The sequence below is a fragment of the Pantherophis guttatus genome, chromosome 2, assembly GCF_059756535.1.
Source record: "Pantherophis guttatus breed Tessera chromosome 2, ASM5975653v1, whole genome shotgun sequence".
Classification (NCBI taxonomy): domain Eukaryota; kingdom Metazoa; phylum Chordata; class Lepidosauria; order Squamata; family Colubridae; genus Pantherophis; species Pantherophis guttatus.
This window is the reverse complement of record NC_142064.1, coordinates 43,501,077-43,522,058: the sequence shown is the minus strand read 5'-3', so window position 1 is coordinate 43,522,058 and position 20,982 is coordinate 43,501,077. Positions and strand designations below refer to the sequence as shown.

At 32.8% G+C, this 20,982-nt stretch overlaps 1 protein-coding gene across 7 annotated transcripts in view; it reads left to right on the top strand.

Annotated features, from left to right (window-relative positions):
* ARB2A (ARB2 cotranscriptional regulator A) overlaps positions 1-20,982 on the top strand; it is a 231,421-nt gene that overhangs the window by 9,024 nt on the left and 201,415 nt on the right. For all 7 annotated transcript variants that reach the window (XM_087885890.1, XM_087885891.1, XM_060690615.2 and 4 more), the window contains exons 3-6: positions 1,171-1,272; positions 4,681-4,781; positions 11,519-11,584; positions 13,554-13,745. In XM_087885890.1, coding sequence (XP_087742016.1) covers positions 1,171-1,272; positions 4,681-4,781; positions 11,519-11,584; positions 13,554-13,745 — 461 coding nt within the window. The remainder of the gene's footprint in view (positions 1-1,170; positions 1,273-4,680; positions 4,782-11,518; positions 11,585-13,553; positions 13,746-20,982) is intronic.

The following is a 20,982-nucleotide window of genomic DNA, read 5'->3' as shown; positions in this document are numbered from 1 at the left end:
AGAATCAAACCATTGCCAGATAACTGGGTAAATCTGCTCCCTGGGCATCTCCACAGTACTTGCATTGTGCTTCACATTCAACTGGGAATGAATCAGAGTGATTTTATCCTCCAGATGTATGGAAAATTCCTCCACAGGCCTCTGGGCTCATTTTCCTGAGAACTGTCTGGGTAACCCTAAACTGGGCCACTGGGTGGCATTCTGTGGATGCAGTAACAGTGGAGAAGAATTGTGATTTGTTGGACATGACCTATTGTTAACCAAACCAATCTGACTTCTAATAAATATGTTGTTGTTTTCAAGTACTTGCAATATTTTCTTGACACCCCCCCCCCCCAAGCATTGATGTCAAGCTGATTGGTCTATAATTTCCTGGATCCACTCTTTTCTCTTTTTAAAAGATTGCAATAATGTTAGTTTTTATCTAGTTCTATGTTGTTTCTGCTGTACTCCAGAGTTCTCAATGATTACTGCCAGTGATTTTAAGATTACTTCAGGCACATTCTTTAGCACCCTGTGATCCAATACATCCAGCTCCAGCAACTTGAATGTATTCAAAGCACCAAGATGTTCTCCATTCCTTGCCTGTTTTGACCTGCATTTCCCTTGTCTCCCCACCCCCAATGCTGTATCTTGGGCCAGTTTTTCCTTTTGCAAAAATACAGATGCAAAAGATGATCTTAGTGTGTTGTCATTTATTTGAAGAATAAACTCTGGCTGGTCATGAGATTTGATAGAAATGAAACTAAATCAAGTCTCTGTAAAACTAATCATTCTAGTACTACCATAGTATATTTCTGGAAATTCCAGCATTTGTAAATATACCAGATTAAGTTTTTAAAGTTAGAAGGGCAATTCTTCTAAAGTAACCCAGTAGCCTCAAAAAATTGAATGTGGGTTGAAAAAGAAAATTGGGACATTTGAATTCGCAGCTTCAAAATCTTTTTCAGTGTCGGTAGCCTGAAGAAAAACATAACTGGATAGAACTCTGTAGGAACAATATATTGTCAATATTTTTATAGTTTTATTAAACTTAAATGTTTTATGTATATGGGAAGTTGCTGAATATGTTTATGATAAATTAGCAATTCTTTTAAAACAATTTTTGTTAAAAGTAATAACTTTGAGGTCTACAGAAAGACTATCTTCTTCCCCACCTTTTTTCCCCAGACTTGTTGTCTAGAATAGACTTGGATGAACTGATGAAAAAAGATGAACCACCTCTTGAGTTTCCTGATACTCTTGAAGGATTTGAATACACCTTTAATGAAAGTAAGTAATAGTTTCAGAAAAATATCACTTAGAAATAAATATTTTTCCATACCTTATTTTTATAGCTTGGTACTGATTATTCTTTTACAGATGTATCAAATAATTAGTACAAGCAATAATCTGAAATAAATTTTCCCTGGTTAGAAAAATACAGATATTCACATTCTTGCTATACATGAATAAAAAAAGAATTGTAAATATACATGGGGGAGAAATCCAAACCTTTTTCCTTGAAATAACATTGTGAACTATACCTTAACAACTGATCCTAAAGATACTGCAGATTTTAATTTAACAAGATACTAAAAATAAAAATATTAACTTCCTTTCACATATCGCCTTTTCCAATTTTATGGAGGATTTGTTAAAAATATAATCATATATATAGTACTTTGATTTGTCAATTACAATTAGATTGTCTTATGTTATCTAGAAATCCTATTAATGAAAGTCAGGGAGCCAAGTGAAGAAATAGAACTAAGATTACATATAAAGAAGTCCAAACTAATGACAGCAAGTTTAAAAACTACCCTACCCAACAATGTATTAGTACATAGTCTCTGGCTTTTAGATTCGGCTATTAATCATAAAGAAACCAGAAGAAAAGTGATAATTGCAGACCACTACTTGGTACGGTAGCAATAAAGGCTTTGGAAAAAATATACATATGTTGTGATTTGTTTCACCTACGAAGATCACAATCATGCAGTCAATGTTTTTCCTTGTGATATTATGGGGAAGCAAAAGATGAACTTTCAAGAAGCAGGAGAGAAAGAGTATTGACATTTTTGAAAGCTAATATTGGAGAAGGTACTTTAAAATTCCATAGATAATCAAGAAAATAAACAAATGGATCATAAGAAAGATCACTCTAGACTTCTTATATCACCATACAGTATTTGATACTCATGGTGCAAAGATCTAGCTGTCTTGAGAAGTTTCTAACTTTGGGAAAGGTGGAAAGAAAGAAGGAGAGGATGACCATCAACAAGATGGATGGACTCAATTACATCAGAAAATGGGTACATTGTTGGAAGACCTGAAGGGCCAGATTGGTGAAAGATGATCCTGAAGAATTTCTATTTCTAAGAATTTTGAAATTTCATCCTGAAGAATTTCATTAACAATAACTTCATGACACATAAGCAATTAAAAATATAATGCTTAGCTTTTCAGTAACCCAAAGAGTTTTATTGGAGAGTATTACAAAAAATCTTGCTTGTTAAGTTTTTAATTCTTTGAAACAAACAGTTCAACCATTTCAAGCAGTATTCTTCTGCCTCGTTCTAGGGCTTCTCATTTAATAATGCATATTAGCTTGCTCAAAGCTAGTAACACATAAATGTTAATGAACGATGTTGAAAGGTTAAAAGTTCAAACATCCTTACATTTGAAAGGCACTGCTATATTTTAAATAATTCTTTATTCTGTGTCATCCTATTGGGGCTGTTACTAGAATTTTTAATATCCTCACTCATGATTTTGTGATTTGGAGGGAATTTTATTCTGATTTACCAAAAAAAAATTCTAGTAGATGATGTCTCGATGAAAATTAAGAGCACTTCAGAATATACTGCAATTCAAAATAGTGCTCTGATTTCCTTAGGGAGAAATAACTTCAGTATCCTGCTTTAAAAATAAACACAAAAATTGAGCAGGGATTTAAAAAAATAGATGTGCTAGAAGAAACAATAATTGGCATTAAGGAAGGGATATTGGAACTGGATGTGAAGTTGGAGTGGAACAAATTGATAATGAATAAAAAGGCTACTGTAGGAAAGAATACTTTTGCTTGATTAATATATTAAGAGGCAGAAATCCAAAGATAGCATAAAGTACACACTTCATACTAGAAATGATCTTTTCAAACAAAAGATCTTATTACCTATTTGTTTGTTTAGACAAAAATATTGAACTGTATACAACTCAGTAAAATTTCTATGAATGTAAATTTTTCTCTTATATTTATTTGTTTTCATCAATAATTATTATGCAAAATAAATCCATACTCTATGAAAAAGAATCACTACTTTTGTGTGTGAGAGAGACTCCTGGTGATCACCTGAACAAGTCATTGCAGTTTTCTTGGCAAGATTTTTGGAAATGGCTTTCCATTGCCTTCCTAAGGCTGGGAGAGAATGACTTACCCAAGGACACCTAACTAGTTTTGTATCTAAGGCAGGAGTAGAACCAGGGGTGAAATCCAGTAGGTTCTGACAGGTTCTGGAGAACCGGTAGCGGAAATTTTGAGTAGTTCAGAGAATCGGTAGCGGAAATTTTGAGTAGTTCGGAGAACAGGCAAATACCACCTCTGGCTGGTCCCAGAGTGGGGTGGGAATGGGGATTTTGCAGTATCCTTTCCCTGGAGTGGGGTGGAAATGAAGATTTTGCAGTATCCTTCCCCTGCCACACCCACCAAGCCACGTCCATAGAACCGGTAGTAAAAAAATTTGAATTTCACCACTGAATAGAATTTTAGTCTTCCAGTTTCTAGCTGGAACTGGTACCTTAGGTTCTGTATCAAACTGGCTCTTAGTTACTATAGCACAAACATGTTTCTCAGTATTTTAATGATCCCATATTTTAAGATTTCTCGAATTTGGTTCCACATTTGAATGAAGGATGTAATTTTAACTGTGATGTTTTTGTTTAGGTGTTTTGCATGTGTTTTGTTATCTTAAGTGGATATGAGAGAAAAATAATAACAAATCTACATTTACTAATTATTGAAAATATTATTGAGCATTGGAATATAATTAGTGATCCACAGTGTTTGAAATGACTGTTAACTCATTAATGAATTAATTTGAAAAATTAGAATGAATTCCTTAATTATCAAGTTTTATACATGGGTAAAATTTTATGAGCGCTACAGAATTGTTAACAATATTTTCCCCTTAAATTATTTTATTTATTGCACTTATTTATATATCACTCCCATCAGAGGATAGTTTAAAACCCATACCAAAACCCCCATAAAATCCAGTAAAACCTTTTTAACACTCCAATGATCCCGATTAAAATATTACCTAAAATGGCAGTCCAATATCACAATTATATTTCAAAAACTCATTCTTTTGACACTTTTATACAATGCCAAATGTAAAGGGAATGAAGAGAGAATCTAGTTTTAGTAATTTTATCTATTATGCACTCATAAATAAGTGCATATGTGTAGTATAAATAGAGAGTGACTAGTCCAAAGTCACCTAGCTGGCTTTCATGGCTAAGGTGAGACTTGAACTCAAAGTCTCACACTTTCTAGCCTGGTCTAAACTGAATCTCTTATGGAACTTAAGCTAACTACTTAAAATGAATATGTTTGTGTCATGAAGTATTATGTCTTTATAGTGAATTATCATTTTGAAAGTTGTGTTTTAAATTTAACACTACTATCTTTCTTTATAGAAGGGCAGTTAAGGCATATAAAAACTGGAGAGCCATTTGTTTTTAACTACCGAGAGGATTTACATAGATGGAACCAAAAACGCTATGAAGCTCTTGGAGAGGTATATATTATTTACAAAAATATAATAATGTATACAGTGTGCCTGTTTTATATTTGGCTAAATAAAGGAAAAAAATTTACTATTGTAATGATAGCAGAGTACTGATTAGCCTTAAGAGCAAGGAATAAATTTATCAGGAAATTACCTGTATTGCTTTAAGGGTGAACTAACCGTTCAGTGAGGTGTAAATGTATATGTCTTAACTATAAATATATATATATATATATCATTTTCTCTGTATTGTACAAAAACTTGCAGTTATTGTGTCAATATTTTTTGTTGCAAATTCAGGTATGAATAGGAGCAGGCAATTCCATCTATATTTATTTATTTGTTGTATAGTTTTTTTGTGTTGATTTTGAACTCGTTAATATTTTATCAATATCAAACAAATGCCAAATTCTTGTTAAATAATGTTTTAGGTTCTACTTTCATTTTGTTTTCTCATGTAAGTATTGATATATTTTGGGTAACTTGCAGTTTACTTTGTCATTTATATATTTAATTTATGAAAATCTGATTTTTAGTAAGATACTAACTTTATTTAAACCAGCATTTATACCAGATAATGTATTGACCTTGGTGACATTAACTTATAGTTTTAAAAGGTCTTAAAATTTCTATATTGAATTTTAAGCTTTTTCATTACTGTGATCATCAAGTTTTGTCTTGTGTACAGGTAGTCCTCACTTAACAATGTTAAGTGGGACTGGAATTTCTGTCATTAAGTGATACGGTCGTAAAATGCAATATCACATGACTGCCACATAGCAACAGAAATTCTGGAATTGCTGTAGTTAAGCAATTCATTGCTGAATGTTAAGCGAGGTTGTCACATAGTCACCATTTTGCAATCTCCTGCCAACTTTCCCAACTTTGCTTGTAGGAAGCTAACCAAGAAGATTGCAAATGGTGATCACATAACTGCAGGATTCTGCAATGTTGGAATTGGAAGCCAGTTACCAAGTGCCTGAGTTATGATCATATGGGAATACTGTGACAGCCTTTATTAGAGACCTAATTGAGTGTCACTCATTCAACGCCATTGTAATTTCATTTGGTGGTTGAATGAGCGGCCATTAAGTGAGAACCATCTGTAATGGATGATGCAAGAGAGACCATCAATTCTAGCATAGCTAGACATTCGTTAGTCTCTTATTCGTTGTTTAGAGGAGTGGCAGATTGAGCAATGATAGTATGCATTGATGTTAAAAATAACAAGTCTGATACTGAATGTAATTAATAAAAATTCAAAGTTTATGTTACCTTTTCTTTTGTTTTTGTGTTGAAAGTATGTGAGAAATAAAGAACCTCTGATGCCATCAGTTTAGTATGACAAAAAGACCATCTGCAAATGTGTCCATGTGGTCAGTCAGTCAAGATGGAAGGCTCTTCAAGGAGCTATGCCAGGTCTGCAAGAAGGAATGCCATTGGACCTTTCAATCAGCAGGCTCAGAAAGTAGTCATGGGAGAAATAAGAAGCCTCCTTCAGGCAGCAAGTTCCAGAATGTGTACAAACTCCCCCTCAAATCAAATCACACAGCCCTATTTTTCATTGGAGTAAAGTTTTCAAATAAAGCTGAAAATGTACCTTGTTTGAACATTAATATGGAAACTATAAATATCAATGAAAAAAGTTGGCTCTTGTCCTGCTGTTGATACAACTAAAACATAACAGGATATGTTATCTCGTTGTAGCTTCCATAAAAGTCTTTTTATGGAAGCGTTGTAGTTTCCATAAAAGATAATCGAGATGCTGAGAAATATTAAATTGAATCTTAACTATATTTGGGGAGAGAGGAAATAAAGGTTGGATGAACATAATCCAACAATTAAAGCATAAAAGTGATTTAAAAATGTAATAGAAGCATTAATTTTTGAAAATGCAGTGTTTCTCTCCTCCTATTAGGAAAAGTGCCAAGAATGAACAGATGGAGTTATCTTTTTCAGGAGAATGGACAGGATCCCTTTTATTCAAAGTACTTAATACTTTACTTTTTAAAAGATTCTTGTTTTTGACCAATTTGTTATTTATAGCAAATCTCTCACCTCAGGTACTGAACTTCTCATGGCATTGGCTGTGACTTGTTTACATCTTAGCAATATGGTAGGCTGCAAATGAGCTAAAAGGTTTTCAAACTACAGGTTTCAAACTACATTATAGATTATTCAGCATAATTTAGTACCATGCTAAAAAAATTAACAATTTAAATAAGGCACTCTTGCTGTAGCAGCAGCAGCTGAAGCCTCCATAGCTTTAGGAGTGCCTGGGAGCAGAGGCATCTGGCTGCAGATGGTACAGAACTAGTTGTGGAAGTGGGGGAATGAAAAATAAGAAGGGGGAGAAAAGTATTTGAATTAGGCTATTCTGAGCTCTTGTACAGTTCTTCCATTATTTGACATTATGTTCTGTTTTAAAGTTGAAAACAATATAAAGCTAAAAGTATAGAAAATAAAATCACATTCCCAGCTGGCAGTTGTAATCCTAACAGTGAATATTTTAAGAGATGTTCCTATCAGAGGAAGTATTGAATATGTTATATGTCAGTCTCAGAATTAAATGCTTGTTGATCATGTTTATTTTATCCACAAATGTTTACTTCCAGTTTTGTTGCCAATGAAAGATATAACATGAAATGTATTAGTTAAGTAAGATTTCTGGGAATTTTTATATTGGGATAACTGCTATTTTGGAGTTGCAGAGAAAATCTAGAAATGAATAAATAAAGGAGCTGGAACACAACCTAAGTCCCCCAAATCCCTAAACACACTGAAATTATTACTGAGAACCAATTATATTTAATCTGATTTCTTTTAACTTTACAAACAAATCAGGTAGGAGTCCAAACTCATGTTAGCAAAATAAAATTAGGAATGGACATTTCTCATTGTCCTAGAAAACATATCATTTGCATATAACAGAATTTTATACTTTGATCCCCTACTATGATCCTTTTAATATTTTTGAGTCCTGAGCAAAAATTTGAATGCAAATTGAAAGGGAGATAGTGAATATTTATCACAAAAACTCAGAAGAAATGACTCTGGGAGACATACATTAATTAATTAAAATGATGCATATATAAAATAATTATTAAAATATAAATATAAAACATTTATAAAAATGAACTATTGGAATGGTCATAGCATAACTTTAAAATGATAACACATAGTAATAATGCTTGATTTAGGTGTTAGATTTTTATACTTGATATAAAACAATTCAATTTTGAGAAAACTCATATTAACTTTTGCTTACTTTGAACATCTCCAAGAAACTATATTGAAAGCTTTCTTAATATTCAGAGAAATAAGATTCTCTGGATATTAAGATTCCAGATTCTGCCTATTTTAAGCAATTGTATCAAGCATCCAATAGTACTAGAACTTTTATGATTATATGTAAATGCAGCATTTCAGCATGCAAAGCAGTTACTAAAACATTTTATTCTATCAGCAAAAATGCTATTAATAGCTAAGCATTCATATTTATCAATTAAATGTATGGATAATTGATACCAATACTAACATCCTTACTTTACTTGGGATGAAAAATGTTTGCTTCATTAAGACCTGAGAGTTGATTTTAAAAAATCTTCAACTGAAATCTCCAATAGAAGATTAAAATCCAGTCTGCCTTGTTCCAGAGAACTAGAAAACTACTAGGACCAAGAGAATTTTAAACTTTCTTACAACTGATTGTAGAAACAATTCATTGAAGAGAAAGTAATAGAGATTGTGTGCAGCTCTAGGATAGCTGTAGAGAATGAATTTCATGTTTTGATAAAATATTTGAATTGTACAATTTGGAACAAAGATTTTTTTTAAAAAAACTACTGCTTGATTAATCTAAAGTTGGTATGTATTTTCCCATATATATTAGAAATTGAACATTACTTCTTGCTTAATTTATTTAAATCTCAGGAGATAGAATAGAATAGAATAACAGAATTGGAAGGGACCTTGGAGGTCTTCTAGTCCAACCCCCTGCCCAGGCAGAAAACCCTGTACCATTTCAGACAAATGGTTGTCCAATCTCTTCTTAAAAACTTCCAGTGTTGGAGAATTCACATCTTTTGGTGGCAAGTTATTCCATTGGTTAATTGTTCTAATTGTCAGGCAATTTCTTCTCAGTTCTAGGTTGCTTATCTCCTTGATTAGTTTCCATCCATTGCTTTTTGTCCTGCCCTCAGGTGCTTTGGAGAATAGCTTGACTCCCTCTTCTTTGTTGCAACCCCTGAGATATCGGAAAACTGCTATCATGTCACCTCTAGTCCTTCTTTTCATTAAACTAGACATACCCAATTCCAGCAACCGTTCTTTATATGTTTTAACCTCCAGTCCCCTAATCATCTCTGTTGCTCTTCTATGCACTCTTTCTAGAGTCTCAACATCTTTTTTACAACATAGCGACCAAAACTGGATGCAGCATTCCAAGTGTGGCCTTACCAAGATATTATAAAGTGGTATTAATGTGATCTTGATTGTATTCCTCTGTTTATGCAGCTTAGAACTGTGTTGGTTTTTTTGGCAGCTGTAGCACACTGCTGGTTCATATTTAAGTGCTTGTCCACTAGCACTCCAAGATCTCTCTCACAGTTACTACTATTGAGCGAGGTACCACCTATACTGTACCTATGCATTTGGTTTTTCTTGTCTAAATGTAGAACCTTACTTTTTTCACCATTGAATTTCATTTTGTTAGACAGCACCCAATGTTCAAGTCTGTCAAGATCCTTCTGAATCTTAAGTCTATCTTCTGGAGTGTTGGCTATTCCTGACAGCTTGATGTTGTCTGCAAATTTAATGAGTTTCCCATCTATCCCCTCATCCAAATCACTGATTATGATGTTGAAGAATACTGGGCCTAAAACGGGTACCTTGGGGTACCCCACTGCATACTTCCCTCCATTAGAAGCAGTTCCATTGAGGACTACTCATTGAGTGCGGTTGGTCAGTCAGTTACAAATCCATCCGGTGATGATGTTGTCTAACCCACACATTTTTCTATCTTACAGATACAGGACATGATTAAAGTGTTAATTCTTTAACTTTCTTCACTTGAACCTTAATTTTACAGTAAATGCCTTTGTTTTTTTCTATAGCAAAATAATGATGAAACAGATCTCTCATTTTAATAAAATTATTATTTTACAACAATTATATATTTAGTCAATTATAGTTACTAACATCACAAGAGTATAGTCTGAAATATTACATATCTTAATGTTAAATATGTTAATATGAAGTTTAAATGAAAAGTTTTATGCATGAAAAAGGGGACATGTATACTGGGAGCAATTATAATGCCAAATACCTGTTATAATATATTTGCATATATAATGTTGCAGAATTTATTTGTATATATCATCTTGAGACTTTTTTTTAGTCAATTTATATGGCTGCCTAATTCACAGACTATGACCGTCCAATAATTTATATTCCAAATGTTACAGATGTGGTTTATTCTGTGCCTATAATAGTTAAAAATAGTTAAGTTTTAATTTTTTTTAACTAAAAAATATTTAAAAATAAAAATATTTTGCTTCAAAAATTATGCATCTAGAATAGTTTGTACAATGTTGCCATATGAAGTATGCTGCGTCTGGCAGAGGTCCTATCATTGTTAATATGTTAAACTTTGGTTTAATAGCTGAAAACATGAATCAGTTCTGTGTTTGGAACAGAATAATTGCTTGGAAACAAGTTTAGTTAAAATGTATTTTATATTTGAATGTGAAAGGGATTCAGAAAAAAAATGTAATGGTTAGATTTTAAAACAAAAACACATATTTTCCCATTGTTATTTTCTGTAGTTGTTTAAATGGTTAAGTTTAGTATCTTACAACCTGGAGGCTTTTGGTCTGTGTTTGTTTCAAGTCCCAGATTCTTATTTATATGTATTGTTAATCCATTTTGGGTTATGGTTTTCTCTTTGTGCTTTTGAGTCAGCCATGAGTTCTGATTATTAAATGGACAAGTCCCTGCAATTTTCTCAGCAACACTTTCAGAAGAAGTTTGCCCTTGTCTTCTTCCCTGGGTTCAGAGACAGTGACTGGCCCAAAGTCTCTCAGCTGCTTCTGTGCCTGAGACAGGACTAATATATCTTACAGATGAAGTGTAACAAGGGCTACTTGGGTTAAATATATTTCAAGTAGTACTCAGCCCATTGTAAAGTTCAGTTCTCCACAAGGTTTTCATTCTCCATTGAAAGAGTGTGACATCTGGAATGTCTTTGCATGAAAAATAATTAAAATATCTTTTCTGTTTCTTTATGGGATTCTTTTTTTATCTAGGCTTTCCTTCATTTGTCCCTTCTGCTACTCATTGTTCATGTGGGCCAAGATTTGGATATGCCACAATAAAAAGAAATTCTAAGAAATTGTTCTATGCTTATTGCATATTGTTTGAAATAGTTTTAAAAAATTAATCCAAGAGTTCTCTTTATGCCATTGACTAAGCATTAAATAGATACATTTTTTATCCTTAATAAAAAACAAAATTATTCACATAGCAGCAGGAAGCAAAATCCTAGATTATATATATTTCTGGACACATTTATTGAAGCTATAAGGCAGAAATTTTTGCTTCTTAACTAGAAGATTTAAAAAAAAATTACTTTGCAGAATGCATTGTATTTTTCTAAACAATAGCTTGATAAACCATTTGCAATTTTTTACAAAACTTTACAAAAAAAGACCTATTTGTAAATATTATACAACTTTTTTCTCTTGTAGATCATCACTAAATATGTATATGAATTATTGGAAGAAGAATGCCATTTGAAAAAAGTATATGTTCCAGTAAGTTAAATATATACAATTTTTTCTTACAATACATTAAGTTGTAAAAATAAATGTAAGGAAATAAATTTCATTATAACTTCCTTTGTGAGGGATTATAAAAACCCTATTTCTGAACAATAACATGAGAAATTGCTCATGTTAAAGAACTCATTTGGCTTGAATTTTTTCTCAATTTTCTGAACCTTGCTGAGAAATCTGTGGTTCATCCAAACTTGTATCTGCTTCTCTGTGATCAACATGATAGTTTGGTTTTGAGATCACTTGATTATCTCATTTTCTAAGGTAGGTGAAGCTTCATGATGGATACTGTTGCAAATTTTATGGCAGAAAAGGAAAGATGTTTTTGACAATACGACAATAGATTTTATGACTGAGCACATGTCTGATAGTTGTATAATTATTCCTTGATTTTTTTAAAAAAAATTAAACATTTTTAAAAATGAAATCATGACCATAACAATTTGTGCCTAGCATCAGGATTATTTAAAAGAAAAGTGAGGAGATTTATATCATGAAAATAAAAATTGCTAGACACACTCTCACCAAACTAGTTTAGTTTGTCAATAAAGTATGACTGTGTGCTACTACTGTGACCTTTTTATAGCTATAATTTAGTGAAAGTTTCATTTGATATTTAAAGACAACTTGGCTTGAAGGAATGTTTCTAAATGTAATTAAGATTGAAGTTGTAAAGGCTGATTCTAAGCCTTGGTACATATTGACTAATTTGTTTGTACAGATAGATTAAATAAACATTTTGTAATGCATGGATCTTTACAATAAATATTTCTCTCATAGTTTTACGTTGGGCTCTCTAATTGGAATTTTTGTTATTACTAGTATGTAAAGCTATAAAGGTCAGTCTTAACTATCTGCAGAGGATAAGAGAAAGATAAAGATCAGCTCATAAATCTCTAACACAGGGGTGTCACATGACATATCGGGACTTTTTTCCCCTTCACTAAACCGGGTGTGGGCATGGCCAGCACGTGATGCATCTGGCCTGCGAGCTGCGAGTTTGACAGCCCTGCTCTAAAATGTGGTGGAGTGGAGAAAATGTATAATTAAAAAACAAAATTGCTTTGAAAGTACAGATTTTTAAAACTAGCCAATTGCCAGCTACCTGATTATTTTAACTGTGGAAAGAAACACCACAAAAATATTCTTCCTCCATCATCTTCCCAGGAGAGAATAATATTGTTCATTGTGTATCTAATTTAAAGTAATACATTGATTCATGATTAAACAAACATGATCTAAAGCTGGCTTAATCCACAGCTAGTATTCTTTCTTGGTTCATCAAGTCAGCTAATTTGTAGTTGAAACATTTCACATATATTTATTATTTATTCACAAAAGGCTTATTGGATGGTAATGAGCTGGGTTGGTTTTACTGCCTTTTTATAGATTGCAATTACCAAAGAGTTACTCCATTACTTGGGAATCTGCAGCAAATTATCAATGTAGGTAAATACAGGTATAAAGATAGAGGTCCATTGGGGATATCTAGAGAAATGATATCCCCCCCCCACCAACCCAGAGCTTTATATTGCTATTTCTAATAAATGGTTTAGCACACCATTTATTGTAGTAGTGACTTCTACTACTACTACATTTTATATTAAGCATGATCTGTAAACCTAGCCATTCTCTCAAGCTAACTTACCTCCAATATTCCATTTTGGGCTCTTTGAAGAAAGGATAATGTAGAAATCAAACAGCCAAATAAAAAGATGCCTACTGATAATGATGTATGGAAAATGATAGCTTTGGTCTGCTGTTTGCTATTGAGGATGGTGTGCTCTTTTTTTTTTGGTCATAGGATAAGGCAATAGTGGTTAGAAGTTTATTTTCTATATCAATCACAAATACAATCTGAATTGCTGGTTGCAGCCACTGTTTTCTTCCGGTAACTATTATGTGACCCTGTGTAATTGTTTATATTCACTAAATGTTCTCATTTTAGGTAGATGCAGAAGAGACTGAACCTAGGAGTTTCATCTTTATGAGTGAGGATGCACTGATAAATCCTGATAAACTGATGATTTTAATTCAAGGCAGTGGTGTTGTCAGAGCAGGACAGTGGGCAAGAAGGCTTATTATAAATGAAGATCTGGATAGCGGCACTCAGATTCCTTATATTAAAAGAGCTATAGAGGTAAGATAATTATGGGTTTTCCTGAAACAGAGGTGCACAACTCATGCCAAACTGTGTGTCATGCTTTGGTTTCCAATAATTATAATTTAGCCTAATTTTTTTTGTTAGTGAGACATTTGTTAAGTGAGTTTTGTCCCATTTTATGACCTTTCTTGCCACAGTTCTTAAGTGCATCACTGCAGTTGATAAGTTAGTAACCTGGTTGTTAAGTGAATATGGATTCTCCGTTGACTTTACTTGTCAGAAGATCGCACGCAAAAGGGGATCACATGACTTTGGGACAGAGCAATGGTCATAAATATGAACCAGTTGCCAAGCATCTGAATTTTGATCACATGATCATGGGGATGCTACAAAGGTGAATGGTCACTAAATGAACTGTTGTAAGGTGAGGACTACCTATACTGTATTGGAAGCCAATCTTCCCAAAATGCTAGAATCAAGAGAGAAATTAAACATTAATTTGGGGGGTTAGTGTACATGATTCTGGGTATGTATGTTGTCTTAATGCATATCAAATGTGTACTTATTGTTTTATTTTCAAGTCATGTATGCAATTTCTGTTGTGTTTCAGAATCTTTAAATGTATTGAAATTTGTTGTTACATGTATGATTTAAAACAGAGAAATTAATGATTTGTTAAATTGGATCTTTTTAAAAAGAAATCATTTTACTAGCTTAAAAGGTTTAACTTAGTTCTGCCTCAAATAAAAATGTTGTCTACCTATTATAAGAAGTTGATCTTAGAAGGCACTTAAGCTCCTATGGGTTTATAAAGAAATGCATTTAAATACAGTATGTTTCTATAAAGTATTCAAGTGAAACAAGTGGACTGTCAGATGCTTAATACTAAAATTTGCATTGCAGTGTTTTATAGTAATGTGTTGCTATTGATTTATGTAGGACAAAAATCAGTGATTGAATTTATAATACCCCATTACAAGGATTTTCTGATTAGTGGCAATTAAGTTTCTGATAAATCGATAATAAAACTTAATTTTCTTGACTTTTCTAAAAACCCGTCCTTTGCCACACTAGTATTAACAAAATCCAGCAATAAAATTAACAGAAAAATAACAAGGCAATGCAATACTTCTCATCAAGTAATAACAATAGCTAATTATTAGTATCTACAAAAAAATCAACCCATGCTGACCCAATTCAACTCAAATCACTCAGAAAGAATAGGAGATAATAGGAGGAGATAGCCAATAATAAGAGGCATGAAATTTAAGATTAGATTCCCTACATACCAAGATGGAAGATTAGGGATAGGAAAATAAAATTATATCCACCCCACCTATAGTGACTACCTCGGCTAGCAACCATTTGCAAGTACATAGGTAATAAAAAAAATCAACTAATGCATGCATTTATGACAAAATTCATACACCTGACAACAATGCATGCCAGAGTGAGAATAATTGTGGCATAGGTATATGAGAAAGCTTTATATGAATAAGACTACATCAAGCAGTGATCATTGCAGTCTCCCTCTCTCTCTTAATCACATGATCACTTAGCAACCCTTTTGCTTTACGACCTGGTCACTGCATTAGAACTTGATCGATAAGTAAGGATGGGTGTATAAAATATGTCTTTATGAGCAATAACTATTCCATAAGGAAAATTTGACAAGAACTGAAAATTCTAGAATTTAAATCTAACAAGCAAGAATACATTGCATTTGTCACTGTACCCATATATAATAGGATGGATTCTGTGGAATCTAAGGATTTTATGAGGACTTGAATAAATTCCATGGGACTGGAGGCAGAACATTGTGCAAGGGACTAAGGGAATAAAACCCACTTCTCTGTGCAAGAAATTAAGCTGCCTTTCCCCTTTAGCTCCTTGTGGAGAATTTTTATCTTCGTCACTAAGCTATAACAAAAGAACAGGAATTGTTAGCTGACCTTTATTGTGATAAGTATTTAATTGTATGTATAGTAGTTCATATCAAATTCATTTACATAACAACATAGAAATGAATATACATGACCAAAGGTACAATTGAAAATCGGAAAAATTAAATACCCCATTTTAATTTGGGAGTTGCAATTTAGATAGAGTGAAATGCCATAAATATTTACTTTTTTGCTTATCATTTTCTCCAAAGTATCTAAGTAGAATTACAATAGGTATCCTTCTAAAGATACAACGATCTTGATCTTGAATTCATTTTAATATTTATTCTATTCCTTAAATTTTTACTTATTTGTATTTTCAGTCATCAGTTATCTCTGAGGCTAGGTGATATAGCTCATAGTTTACACATCTATTAACAAATATTTTTCTTGAAAAAAATATTCTCAAATGTATAAGGTTCTAGAAAATAAACAACCTTCATTTTTGCATATTTCTATAAAAACTTTTTTTGTTGATTGGCAATATATTAGATTCATTGCAGTCTATTGTATATCCAGTAAAATCTGTCATAGTACACAAGATTAGGTAAAGCATTTTGGTAATTATTAGTAAGACCCGACATATCATCTGTATAATAATAATAATGCACGTTCAGTTCAATCCACTAGTATACTTTGAATACAAAGCTTCCAGAATCAAATTAAAACAACAGCATGTAAAGAATCCTTGACAAGTTGTATGATACATCTTAACTTGTAGTTGATAATGTAATTTGTAAGAACTTGAGCAGAAGGAATAAAATCAAGAAATAATAGGAAATCCATTTTCTTTCTCACCATACGCTCCAGAAATTTAGTCTGTACATGTTAACACTTTTTGCATATCTAACCTAGCCATGACTGTCATTTCAAGATCTCAGGGTGAATTGCTGAAATATATGCTAATAATTTAATATTAGATTAGAGGCTTGGTATTTCTCATAAAATCAGATTGTGCAGAATATATTATTTATTTGATTTATTTGTATAATGCAAAGTCAATGATTCATGATACTTTACACTTGTAAAAAATATAAACTAAATCACAACATCAATACAAAATAAATACACTGCAGTAATACAGTATAGTAGTATTAACCTGCCTTGGATCACATAGCTGTCAAAGGACCTATGGAATAGTTCTGCCTTAGCAACCTTCATAAAACACACCAGAGTTGACACCAATCTGACTTCTGGGATAGGGGAACTATTATAAAAGAATATTTGCTCTAATTCTGTTTGTTCCTGTGTTTTTACCTCTGTGAAATCATTCATTTTACAACGGTCTTATTTTGCATATTTACACAGAATGTCCATATAGTATACACTGCTCAAAAAAATAAAGGGAACACAAGCAGAAGACATCCAAGATCTGAATGAATGAAATAGCCTTATTAAATACTTTATTCTTTACATGCTGTAGTTTATACACTGCTCAAACAACTAAAGGGAACACAAAACTACTGTATGTAATGAACGAAGTATTTACTAAGGCTATTTCATTCATTCAGATCTCGGATGTCTTCTGCTTGTGTTCCCTTTATTTTTTTGAGCAGTATAATTTGTCTTGAAATACTCTTCTATACACTTTTGGAGTTTTGGAGGCTTAAATTAATTTATAGTAATTGTTATATTAGTTGGCGGTAGGTAATCATTTTATGCATTGATAAATGGAGGAATATGGTCTTGTTCTTGTACACAAAGATTTTCTCTCTTTTCAACCCACACACATTCTCCATTTTTATTACGGACAGATTTTGAGGATATATGAATGTTGGGGGAGTGGGGAAGAGGGGTAATGAGACTAAGAAGGAGTTCCATTGCCAGAAAAACCTCTTTCATTTCAACTACCAAGATACAAATACTAAGGAAATAAATTTTATGAAATATGCAGAGCATTAAATGTCAATTTAATAAATACTTTTTTATCAGTGTCTGTGAAATTTAGATTGAATTAATGAATTTCCAAAAGACAGCTACATGGATATTTCTCACAATTGGATTTATGTTGAGAATTTGTCATAGTTTTGGGTATGCTTAGAAAAAGTGGCTCACAGAAAAGTAAGGAGAATAGTTAAATTCTCATTGACAGACTATGTGAAGCCACATTGCCCCCCAAGCCAGTAGAACAAAACAATGAGATGACAGCTCTAGTGTTTGAAGAGAGGTTGTTAATGACAGCTTATTCCTTTATGATTTCAACTCTTGACAGAAGACAGGTCTGCTTGTTGCATCACGGCAGATGTATCATTACCTCCTGGCCCTGTCATGACTGAATTGGAATAAAACCACTTGCAGTTCTGAAAATCCAATTACTTTGTGGAAGTTTGGGAACACTGTCTATGATTCATGTGCAAAGTAGCATAAGTCTCATTGCAGTAGCTGTACTTGAATTTTAATAGTGGTATAAAGTTTCAGATTTTGAAGATAATGGAAGTAAATACATTATGGTCTTTTCTCTATATATTAGTGAATTTGTTATAATGGGATGTGATTTGTAATATTGTTTTGTTAGTATTTCTGCAGAGTCTTGATGTTTTTAAAAGTATTTCTTCAGTTTTAATAACCCTCATGTTTAAATACAGAAAAAATATCCCTAGCAACTACTGATATTTTTTATCGTTTTAAGAATTAGGAGATATTTTCCTTAATTTATTTGGATATTAGAATTCTATATTATTAATACTTTGTAAGAGATTCCTCATAGTGATTCTGGATATTAAAAAGAGAGGGGGGATATATAGATTTATGTAGGTATATAAAAAGTCTTGTGATTTAGGTATGATTAGAATTTCAAGTAAGTGAGATCAGTTTAAATGCAGAGAAAGCAAGTATAAGGTGTTTAATTTCTATCATATTGTTCATGTTTAGTCACTCTGAAATCTTTTTCAAATCTGCTTTTCTCTCTAGCTTTGTCCTATCATATCCATGATTTGTGATCCTCCCACACTTTGTATTTTATTTTAACAGCTGGCCTCTTTTCTGCGCTACTTCTGCCTTTCATATCATCTGATGTGGCTTAAACTGATGAATCAAAGCCAGTTTGGGAAGGATATAAGGAGAGACAGTGTTTAAGATTGCAAAGGAAGTGAATAGGCAGAAGATAACCCTTCTTGCAGTTACAATCAATGTACTTGACACTTTCAAAGGCAAGAGAAACTATAATTTGCTCAGGGGTTAAACTTTCTAAATCAGTTCCCCAGGGAAATCTGCTAATAAGACGTAATAATTAATTGAACATTTTTATTAGCCTTGCCTAAAATGAAATAAGGTAGTCTTTTATTTATTAATCTTTACCCTTTTGTTTACATTCTTAATTTTTTTAAAAAATAGAAATCTTTCTGCTGTGTGAAGGTGTAATAAAATATTTGTTCTTTCTGTAATCGGTACTCATGCTTTTCATACACATGACAGAATGCATTGTCACTATATACAATGTATATTATTTTTTGCAACTTATTTTTTTTAATTTAATTTAATTTTAATTTTAATTTAAAAAATATATTATTTTTGCAAATTATTTTCTGCAACATTTAGCAAGATTTAAATGGATATTTGTACTGATAAATATTAAATACAATACGGAACATATAGAAAATACAAAAATGGGAAGGTAACCCATTCTGAAATATCTGCTTCTTTGTTTGAACATAAAGTCTATTGTTTCCTTTTACATTTGACATGAAGTGCATGGCTTTCAAATCTGAGAAACGGGTGAAATCCAGCAGGTTTTGACAGGTTTTGGAGAACCGGTAGCGGAAATTTTGAGTAGTTCGGAGAACCAGCAAATACTACCTCTGACTGACCCCAGAGTGGGGTGGGAATGGAGATTTTGCAATATCCTTCCCCTGGAGTGGGGATGGAGACTTTGCAGTATCCTTTCCCTACCATGTCCACCAAGCCATGCCAACCAAGCCACACCACGCCTGCCAAGCCACGCCCCCAGAACCCGTAGTAAAAAAAATTGAATTTCACCACAGCTCAGAAATACATACATTCCTCAAAATAATACCTGAAATACACTAAATATGGATTACATCATGCAACAACTGGTTCAGTGTGAAAGAGTCCTGCCAATCTTTATTTCTTTTATATTGCACTTTTTAGAAACTGTAAAAAAAATTACTAATGTGGTTTGAAAGAGTAACCCTGCATCCTTCAGTAGATATGTAAGATGAATATTTCATAGATCCAGAATTGATTGCTTTATCTCTGATGTTTTAAAACAGTTAATAAGTATACACACGTTCATTGCCTTCCTGTCAAAAAGTACCCAGTGAAGTGCACAGTTTCATAATTGCACAGCAACATCAGAAATAAGAACAAGATTAACAACTCAGGACAGAAAGCTAACACTAACACAGTTTCACAGTGGCACAAGTTTCATGTTTTCCACTGGTTAGGTGACTTCACATAGAACTGGTGGCTATATTTATAGTATAGAAGGTATAACAATTTGCAGAGGATTTTGTTGCTGAGGTTGAGATTTGTGCATGCTATTGGACTCTGCTTTCCAAAGATATGTCGGTACCTTAAGGCAGTGACAACTAGTGTTTCGTTTTCTTTCACAGTGTTTCAGGAAGGATTTGCATTTTGGCTTTTAATGGCCAAGGCCAGTCCACAGGATGTGGTCAGAAAACTGAAGATGGCAGCTGGAACAGTGTGATTGAAGTTTTTCTATTTTTAATATGCATTGCTTGTACAAACAGTGGGAGTTTTGATCACACAGTGACAGCTTAATTTTTTTTATTATACCCTGTGGAATACCCTATATATAAAACTCCTAAATAATCCCCTTCTTTTATTAATTTTGGATCTGGGTAGTCACAAGAATTTTAATGCAAATACTTTGGTAATTCAGCCCCCCATGTGAAAAGTGGAAAGAAGGATTGTTTGTTGTCTTGTTGTTTATGGAGCTGCATCATCCTCACCATTGGACACCTTTTGCAAGTGTTTATGGAAATTTCTCAAAATAAGCCATGAATCGGATTTCTGGCAACAAGTTTTATAAAGTTTCTTTGGCAGACCTGTAATCTGGAAGACTGTCAGTTTATAATACAATTCATTTTATTCTATATTTAAAATATTTGATTATTTATTTATTGGTTTGATTTATATGCCGCCCTTCTCCAGAGACTCAGGGCGGCTTACAATGCGTTAAGCAATAGCCTTCATACTTTTGTATATACCTGCTTAGTAGGACTTTGCCCCCCCCTAAATTGTGTTCTTTTTTATACAAAGTCAGCTTATTGCCCCCACAATCCGGGTCCTCATTTTACCTACCTCGAAAGGATGGAAGACTGAGTCAACCTTGAGCCTGGTGAGATTTG